This window comes from Rhopalosiphum maidis, chromosome 4, assembly GCF_003676215.2.
Source record: "Rhopalosiphum maidis isolate BTI-1 chromosome 4, ASM367621v3, whole genome shotgun sequence".
Lineage (NCBI taxonomy): Eukaryota > Metazoa > Arthropoda > Insecta > Hemiptera > Aphididae > Rhopalosiphum > Rhopalosiphum maidis.
The window spans coordinates 55,463,213-55,474,179 of NC_040880.1; the positions used below are offsets into that span (position 1 = coordinate 55,463,213).

General features: G+C 28.2%; 1 protein-coding gene across 10 annotated transcripts in view; it reads left to right on the plus strand.

Moving 5' to 3' along the window:
- LOC113555677 (pyrokinin-1 receptor-like) overlaps positions 1 to 8,682 on the plus strand; it is a 52,551-nt gene extending 43,869 nt beyond the window's left edge. For 8 of the 10 annotated variants that reach the window (XM_026960160.1, XM_026960164.1, XM_026960165.1 and 5 more), the window contains one exon: positions 7,334 to 8,682. In XM_026960160.1, coding sequence (XP_026815961.1) covers positions 7,334 to 7,924 — 591 coding nt within the window. In that variant the 3' untranslated portion in view covers positions 7,925 to 8,682. Of the gene's footprint in view, positions 1 to 1,601; positions 1,727 to 7,310 lie in introns of those variants that run through there. The other 2 variants (XM_026960169.2, XM_026960170.1) reach the window with 2 other exon arrangements.
- The last annotated feature ends 2,285 nt before the right edge of the window (positions 8,683 to 10,967 follow it).

The following is a 10,967-nucleotide window of genomic DNA, read 5'->3' on the forward strand; positions in this document are numbered from 1 at the left end:
TAAACTAATGAAACAATTAATGAGTGCCTTTAAATGAAATCATATTTTCAATTTACCTACTTTTAAAAATATCTAATTTTTATTAACTTACAAAAAATGTAGAACATTTTAACAGAAAAAAAAATTGTATTTATTGTTAAATTTTATGAATTTTATTTCATAAAAGAAAATTCAGATATCAAAATATCAGTTAATAAATTGTTTTCTTGTTTACTAGTTAATGATTTTATAAATAAATTTTGTCACTAATAACATACATAACCTAATATTACCTATATATATAATATGGCCTTTTATATTAAGTAAATATTATATTTAGTCAGCTGATAGATATTAAAGATACTTAGGTATAGGTATACGCTATGCTACTGTCGTTAGTATACTTTTTGGGTCTAAGTGTATAACTTATAAAATTTTAAGGATTTGAAATTAGATTGCATAATTATATTACAAATATTGTTAGCTTCAATAATATTTAAACATTTTTAACATGTACTTAAAAAAAAAATTAAAGTTGTTGAAAATACTTAAAAATACGATTTTGCCCCATAGGTGGAATTTATAACTGGTTTAATATATTTTTGTTAAACGAGTAGGATAATTTAAAAATGTATTTTCACATTGTAACAATTAAACATAAAAGCTTTTTTGGTAATAAAAATAAACCCGGGAATGTGAATTTATTTTAAAAATAAATCGTAAATACGGAATTTTTGTTTTAATTTAAATCAATCGATAGGTATCTTGAAATATTTAAATTCACGAATTAGTGAAATCTCGTTAAAGAATTTCAATCATTGAAAATGCAACTAACATTTTTTTGATTAATATTATATGCAATAATAAATATAAATTCTGTGGATTACGATTTGAATTCGAACATTTTTACGAATACCTTTTTATAATGGCTATTATAATAGGGATACAAGATACAATATCTCTCGATATCGTATTTCATCAGTTGATTATTTTAGTGTTGATATATTGTTTATAATATATATAATGTATATTTTTTTGCGTGAAATATTGACAGGCTTGAGTTTGAATAATTACTTTATAAACAGTATTCAATTGAAAATATAAAAATATTTTTTAATCCATTAAACTTTTTTTTATTCTTTTAATATTATACAAAAATACATACAATTAATCTATTTTAACAACATTTGTTTAGAAATTGAATATTTTTAGTAAAATATTATATATTTTATTGCGAATTCATTCAAATTTTATCTATTTGTAAATATATTTCTGTAAGAATATATATTTTAAAGTAACTTAAAAATAAGCTTTTAAAATATAAAATGTATAAATCGTGTTTAGTGTATTAAATCTATTTTCTACCTATTGTATATTATTGTTATTCGTAGATAGTGTTATATATAATTATAAATATAATACTTATTATTTATAGTTAAATTCTTAAATTCGTTTTCATAATTTTATATTTGTACAATGTACAATTACCACTTAACTAATCTGAAATCCATTATCAGTAAATAAAATTAGCACTAAAAAAACTTAAAATATGTAGTTTTTAAGGATCTGATTAATATTAATATTTATTTTTTATATCTTTTATATGCATAACTATGTTTCAGGCTTTAGTCGTTAATGTGTAACTGACTATAACTAAATAAATAAATCTGGAAAATTGAGATGATCAATAAAATTAAATGTCTCATCTGAAACCTGACCATGAATATCGAATAGATTTAAATTAATTGTAAGTCATGTTACATACTAATATAGTATTCGTTAATTTATACCTACTCATATTTACTACAGAAAAATATTAATGTGGTAAAAAAAGTAATAAATGAATATTTCTTATAGTATTATATGAATAATAATAGATAAATAAAGTTATAAAATAATATGAAAATCATAATTTTATATATATTTTTACAGACATAATGTAATAACTAATAATACATTAGTAGTATGATTCACTGGATGAAACGAAACATAAAATTAAAAATATTTCAACTATCAGATAAACAAAACAAAAAAATGTAATGGCAGTCTTCTATATCTTTTGCCATAACTTTAACCGTAAAATCATCGTTAGAGTTAAAAATACTATACTACTATAATATGTACACGGGTTTTAAATATACAATAATGAACTCAACTTTTAACTTTTTTAATCTAGCCTATAGTGTTATTGCAGCATTTTGTATGTTGTTAAAACCCCTTTTCATCGGTTGTATATTTAAATTACTATGTTAAAATCATAAAATTGTATACCTACAATTATATCAAGAATAGATTATCCTGTAACACATCACAATAAATAATAATATATACTTAAAACATACCCATTACAGGTAATAATATAGTTAGATGACCTATTTATTATGTAATCTTTTTTAATTATAAATCAAATAACATAAAATATTATGAGAAACATTCGTGTTATGTTTTGCAATTTATACCATAGCCGCGCGCGTATCGTGATCACAAATTTATTTTTAACTAATTAACATTTTTATACATTTTTTCCCAAATAATTTACCTACTTTAGAAGTCACTATTATTCAAAATATTATGATTGCAATTATGAAATTTATCTTAAACCTACAAGTATTAAATCAACTTGAGTGAATACAAGCATTTTCATTGAAACAATGTACAACGCCACAACGGTTTCTCTTTAAATTATCATTAATTATTTCTGACGAGCAATGTTTTCCGACAAAACACAACGCATTCATTTTAAAGCAGAAACGAATTGTTATAACACCTTAAAATCCAGGGATCTTAAGACCCGTATAGAACTAACTACCCACTTTTTAGTACTACGGGTTTACTAATTATTATAAACAAACAATTTATCAAACTTTATACTTACTTAATGTGGTTTATAAGTTTTTACACACGACTAGACACTAGAAAGCAATAACAGGTTTTAACATATAGTGTCGGTATAAATAATGAAGTACTTACGAAATATATACATATGACGCTATTCTGAAAATAATGTTTAGTTAGGTATTATGAAAATAATGGTATGATTATAATATATGCTCCATCTTCAATCGTCTGATACTAATTAGTAATTTATGACGTATACCTTATAAATTGATCATCAATGGTAAACTTTACACTGCAACACTTACCTTCGTCATCGAGTCATACAAACTTACGTTTGCTTACTTTTAAATTCAGAGTGGATTGGTTCAATTATAATATGCGACATGATGGGCAACAATTAGTTAAAGCTATTACTATATTACATTATTACAGATAGTAATATAAACGATTAATAAAATATCTTTAATGATATAAAACCGTATAAATGTTTAACAACACATAGTGTCTGGCGTTTGCTCAAATTTTTTTTTTGTACACTATGATTTATCATTGAAATATTGAATTCAAATTTAATTCGTTCATTAGTGGCCTACACAATAACAAGGTACAATCGAAACCTACTATACAGCAGAGAGACGTCCCTGCTGTTATTTTTAAAGTTTTAAAAGACTCAGCTGAGTGCATTCCACGAAATTGAATCCATTGGGAATATGCTTAATAATAATATTTAAGGATACAAAAAATGTAAAACTTTAAAATGGAATACGGAATACTGTGCTTGTGTCTGTACTTTCATAAAATATCTGACAAACTTAACAGAATGCACACTGTTAAAAAGAAGTCTTCACAATTTTTGGTAGAGCACTGACAGTAATTTTTTGAATAGGTTCGTTAGGTCGAAAAAAGTATATTTGTTATACTCATGTAGTGTATTTAATTAGATACACAAGTATTAATTAGAATGATTAAAACATTTATTACTATTTAATATATATAAAATATAACAACATAATAATATCAAGCACCAGTCGGTTTTATAATGAGCACGAAAACACATTAATATATAATAACGGTTTGAATATAACCTACAAAAGTTATATAAACGTAATAATAATAAGAATAATATTTAATATTGATAATAATTAATAATCTATTATCATAACAATATTATTATTTAAATTAGAGATGTTGTCAGGTATTTTGTGCGTTGAACTTACACACAACTGGAATCGGAATTTAAATTGTCTTTAATTATAATTTTGTTTTTACATTTAAATATTATGATTGGTCTATATCGAATTTATGTATATAATTTTAATTTACTCAATAAATGTTATTTATTTTTAAATAGAAAGCAATCAATTTGTAATCATAAGAAAAATAATAGAACGTTAATTTGTTAATTTTCATTTTTAATATGTTACCAAACAAATTTGATTTTTTTGGTGGAGTGTTGACCTCAAAATAAAACATTAGATACAAAGACACATTTAGTTTTCAAATATTTTGAAACTTTGCAAAAAAAAATCGTTATTTTTAGGATTTGTTTTTAAAGAATGAGGTAGAGCAAGAGATATATTATAAGCACGTGCATATCAATTTTAGGATTAAAACTATTTACATTTTAAACATTTTGTTTAATTAATAGGTACGTATAAGTGTATGATAAAACACTGCAACATTAATTACTGTGCATTTTCATTATATAGTTTATACTCGATTATTTTGTCGGAGCACTCAACGGTTTATATCAATTATACAATATATCAAACGGACAATAAAAGTATATAAGTACATTAAAATATTAAATTATTTACCTGCTGTCGTCTTTTAATGAAATAAAATGTATACATTAAATGGCGTGTTTATACAGCTGATGATGGGGTTTATCATACATCTCATTCCTTTTCGGTCAACTGATGATAGTATTAAATTTACATAAATATATACAAATAGACAACATTATCCTTTTCTCTCATGTGCGAGAACATTTCCGGTCCACAACTCTATTCGCTTAGCATAATTTATAAATATATACTATAATATATTCTTACTTAAATCCATCAATCTTCGATTTATATAGTATATACATTATACATATGTTACACTTATCATTACAAAATATTACTGAATTATGTTGTAGGTACGACTAAATAATACAATGCTAATCATACAAATACCATAGGTTTATGAATTTTTAAAATCACCCAACTTAATATAACTTAACTTATTTCATGGTAAGTGTTATAAAATAATAGAACAATTTCTATTGGAAATTGGAATAATGTATTCTTATACTGTCCATTTAACCTAGATGAGCTATAATTTATACACATCACCCCCCCCCATAATTTTCAGGCCGCGCCATATATAAAATCGGGCGTGTACCAGTTGCCCTCAACCAAATGTACCAGTTTCCCTCACATATTATTATATATATGATTATAATACCAATCCATAAAATAGGGTAGGTAAATATGTAAATAATAAAAATAATATTTATAATAAAGAAATACAATAAAAATACAAATGCAATAATTATAAGCAAAATACAATGTAATTTGTCAAAAAGATAAAATAGTATTGCACGATAAAAAAAATATTGATATTTGCAATTATGTGTATCAAATTGTGTAGGTATTGTAATTTGTAACATAAAAAAATGCAAATAATATAAAAATAGTATAAAATGAAAGGTAAAATTTATAAAAATAATATGAATAGATACAATAATTATAACTTATACTTATACTTAGACGCGTTTAAAATTAAAATTAAAATTTTTATATACTATGACTATTATTTACATATTTACCTCCTCTATTTTACGGATTGATATTATGTCATTATGATATTAAAATCATGTATGTACGATCATGTATCGTATATATTATAATAATATGTGAGGGCAATTGGTACATTCGGTTGAGAGCAACTGGTCAACATCCATAAAATCAGTAGGTATCAAACCACATAGGTAATCAACAATATGTTAGTATAAACAGCAGGGCTAAAATATATAGTTTGTTTGTTGTTGTTTTTAATGTTTTTAATCAATGGGTGGGTATTTTAACTGATTTATTTTTACCGATTCACTGTTGTTTGCTAATTCTATTTGTGTCTGATAATATCCATCACGAACTATTGCATACGATATACTATTATTACAATTATTATTATATTATTATAACGTACAGTTGTAGCATAGCGTAATTTGAAAATATTTAACTTGAAATAAGTGAACTAAACAGATATATTTCTCAATATATATGTTTCCCTGGTTTCTCTATACATTAAATAGGTACCTATATTATGTATATATCAACATTACAACGACCAATTATTGTTTTAATTTATAAGCGAATTATATATTTTTCTTTGTTAATATTTTATTAAAGCGTTTGAATGATTAACATTTTTGGATAAGAGATTAGGGTCTCCCAATGCAATCCTCGAAAATAATAATCGCATAATCCGCAATAATTATCATTAAATTCAAATTTGAGTATAATAGAATTAATTATATGTTTTTAGCTTAAAATATTTTAGAATGAATTACTCTACAATCAAACTTAAAAGTAAGAAAATAATCTGTGATCAAACTTAGGCTATTTTACGATATTTTAAATTTATAAACCAGGCCAAGATATTAGTGTGTGTAAAATATCACAAAATTAAAAACGATCATATCTCGCTTATAAATTAAAGTATCGTAAAAAAAATTAAGCCCATATAATATTCTTAAATTTAAATTTTAAATAATAAATCAATACACTTTAATGAGTTGTAACACAAAATCGGTTATGTTTAACTCAGATTTGGTATGTTTTACGTTTATAAAACGGACGCGACAAGTGTATGATAGGTTAGGGGTAGGGTTATTTCTAGAGGACGTCTCAACCGCATTAATTGTTGCCTCCATCTAACGAGTGCGTAACATAGTAAATTTATGCTCAGCAGTTCACGTTTGACATCATTGGATTAAAAATGTTGTGTGAATAAATTCACTTATTTGAAACTCGACGGGCGAGAACATCCTTTGTGTTCGTAAGCAGGTTCTTAACGACCATTCAGTTTTTAAATGAGTTATGGACATTTTAAGACAGCGCTATTTTATAAAACGCAAAACTAGCTATATAAAAAAAAAAAATAGAATAATTTTCGCAAAAAACCGCGGACATACGAACGCAGAGAATGTTCTACACCGTTAAATTTAATTGTAGGTCTGTGGGCTGTAATTTTCCGACTAATGAGACTAAACGTGAGTAATTCTTTCTGATCTTAAATTATTACTAAATACCTACACGCCTATATGTTATACACTTACACACTTGTGAGACGCGGGCAGAGGACGTAAATCGTGAATGCGTAACCGCGTGCGAGTGTTGTGACGTCCTCTTCGGTGCACTGTCACCGGCTACATCATAATCAACCCTATAATAACAATCGATTGATTCCGTTCGCTTGTACTTGCGATGTTAACAGAGAAACAGTGTTTTTTGTTGTGTACCGACAGGAAACGGTGTTACGGTGTTGTGGCGGCGACAGCGGCTGCGGCGGCGACGGATGGACCGGAAAGGGCGGCAAACAGCAGCGTCCGGCACGCTGGGCACGGCGAAGGCTGCGCAGCGACTCGTCCGAACCGACCACCGACGACCGCCGACCGAAGTACAGACGCGTGTCCGGACGAACGACTTCGTCCGTCGACTTTCCCGCCACCGCCGACGAAATCGACGACGATGACGACGACGACGAAGTTTGCGATGACGGTAGTCCGGTCGCCGACGCCGGGCAGCTCGCCGACTGCGGCTGGCGGCGGTCGCTAACGGGGTTGTCGGCCACCGGAAACGCTGAGCGACGGCACGACAGCAGCTGCAGCAACAGTGCCGGGAGCAGCGGAGGGAATTGCGACGACACCTCCGCTCCGGCCGGCGCCCGTGGACGGCGTCTGGTGAAAGCACCGCCGGCGATAGCGCTCAGCAACTGGATAGTGATCAGCAACAGTAGCCTCAAGGACGTGGACAGCGACGATCTGCGCGACGAGCTCGTCGGTTACGCGGCCGACCACTCGGCGGCGATCCGCGGCGAGACTACGTATTATTATTAATAATGGGGCGCGATGGGGGTTTGTCCCCCCGAGAGCGGTACACTAAACGCGCCGCGCCGAGAATACTGCCATCTGTTTTCAAATGGGCGATATGGCCGTCGGGGCGAGTGTAACAGTTTTGCAGACCAAAAAATTAATATTCCGTTTGGGCGAATGAGATTGTTTTTACCTATACGCGAACGATATACCGACACGTATACTATGGAGTAGGTACGGACTTGCGCGCTTGTAATTTTATTTTATTTATTTCTTACCTGTACATTTCTAGACTATGATATACAATATTATAATACCGATATCTTATTAAAGTTAGTGCCCATAATTGATTATGTATATTATTGTATGTGATTTTATTTTATTTTTTGAAATTGAAACTGTTTATTTATTTTAATATTATACATTATAAATAGTGTAAACAAATATTAATTTACCTATATAAACCTATTCATACGATTAATCCGCCCAAACAATATTTTTCATGGAACAAACACTCATCACAACGATATTATGACGTATAACTATTCGGCCCAAATGGTCTACGCCCATTTATAGGTTGCGATTTGCGTTTGTGTGTGTGTGTGTAATGACTCGTGTTTGAAAAATATAGCACCTATCTATGCGATGTCTGCAGCGTGAGTGTGCGACTCAGTGTAGCTGGTGATATATTTTTTTCCTAACACCAGTCATTGGTAGGTTTTTCCCATATTGATTATACAAACAAAACTACGATACATCTTTCATGTCGTTGTAGTGTTGTAGTGTCGTAATATTAATAAATAATTATTTAAATATTTTAATATACAACGCTATAATATTATGAAGAAACCGTTTTTTTTTTTCAAAAGTATTTTTATAAAATACATTGTTTATACCTTATTATAAATTTATAATTTATGATTTACGTAAAGTCGGTTACAGAGTTGTATATCGTATGTCGACCCAACTCTGGAAACTTTTTGGTAGATTGTGGTTAGTTAATAATACCGTGGTCGCAGAAGCCAATCATAACACGATAAAAGTTAGGCGACACGACAGATAATGTAGTTGTGAAGGCAGCTTAATAATAATGTGGTTTAAAACTTTAAACTACAATGATTTTGCAAGAAAGAGGAAAATGTCTCCTTAGCTTTAATTTAAATAAATCGTGGAATATTATCTATTATACGCAGTAAATTTTAAAGCCAAACACCTATTTACATAAATCACAGACTAACATCGATCTTAGACGTCTGATTTACGTATGGATATGTGTGGAAACCTGAATCAAATAGAAATTCAAAAGCAATACACAAAAAGTGTGTGTCTTATACAAGTATTAGATAGGTAAACCCAATTTTATATTATAATATTAGTGAATTTACCTATTATAATACTTAAAAGTAAAACATTTGATATGTATGTAATGTTTATACATATAGATTTTATACAATATAAAAATAATAACATTTAAGTTTCGTAGTAAACCGATTAACTCAAATGTTATGCAATGTTACTCAAAAGCTAACAAGACAACATTTATTCTGTTGAACGCATGGTTTCTATGTTTAATGCGTTGGTAAGCAGTGGCAGATTAATATAAACTAAGATTCAAGATTCAACTATTTGACCAGACCTAAAATTGAAGTTTTGGCAAAGATTTAGTAATTTTTTTAGGCTATAAACACATGCTTATTCTGAGATTTTATAAAATATTTTCCTCTCAAAATACTAAATAGTAATTACTTAACACAGTAAATTATATTTCACACTTAATAAAAAACAGAATATAATATTAAACTTAAAATATTGTACATAGTTTTTTTAGTCTTATAAATCACTTTTATTTTAACAATGTCTTCAACATCAATTTAAAGTATATTTTTCTCTTCTCTACTTTCATAATCAGCAATCTCTCCGATTATTAATTAGAATAAATAATAACCCTCAGCCCGCTGGGAAAAGTTACGATATCACGGCCAGCATAGTCCACTATACTAGCTGTTTGTAAGATGGAGATACAGCATGCACTGAAATCATGTAACTTAACTGACTTCACGATATTCGTCATGTATAATATAATTTATGGGTATGTTTCTATAATACCTTTTATTGTACGGAACATGATTGAGTCTCAAATATTTTTAGCGGTGAATTTATGACAATATAGATCTTCATACGATTAAATTACTTCTCGGTCTATACTCTCGAATAAGTCAACTTTTACATAATAAATAATATGTACCTCTATAGCGTATGGCAGGAATGTAAGAGGTCTTTTTATTTTCAGCGAGAAAGTTTTTTGGCGTTGACTATTTTTCACTCACCTCTGTGCGCTTCATTTATACATGTTTTCGAGACATCTCTGCGCACTATTTTAAAACGGTTTAAGTCAGTCTTATTTTTTATCAAGCATTGCGTGTGCAATTCAAGATATGTCATTCAAAATAACTTGAGATTTAGCCTTCAAACAGCTTTTAAAGAATAATATACAATATACTTGCATATTATATCATAAATTAAATTTGGGCTACATACGAATTGCATTCCAAATATCTAATATAATATAGTATCAATTTTACCACAAAATAAAAAATTATTAATATTTACAGATTGTATTTTAAATACATAAATATAGCACCCAATTGTGGTTTTCCTTTTTCTTTATGGGCGATGTATTCAGGTTCAGTTACACGGAGAACAAAAAATAGCTGTGAATATTTCCATTCAAAATTTAACGGTATATTTTATTTTGATCATCCAAATATCTATAAATGTATTGATATACTAAAATACGTACATCAAAATCTGTAGTATTGATCAAAAAAATAAAGTAAAACGTGAAATATGTGAAAAACAAGAATTCTTAAAAATACAATAAATGATTAAAATAAATACGAAAATAATCAAATTACACGTTTTAATTACCTTTATCAAAACTGTAACATTCAAATTGTTACCAATCCATAAATAATAGTATAATATAATAAACTAACCTTATTACTCATATATTTTTTTTATTTTAATTAGTTTTAACTTTATAATAAGTTAATAACGAATTAACGAC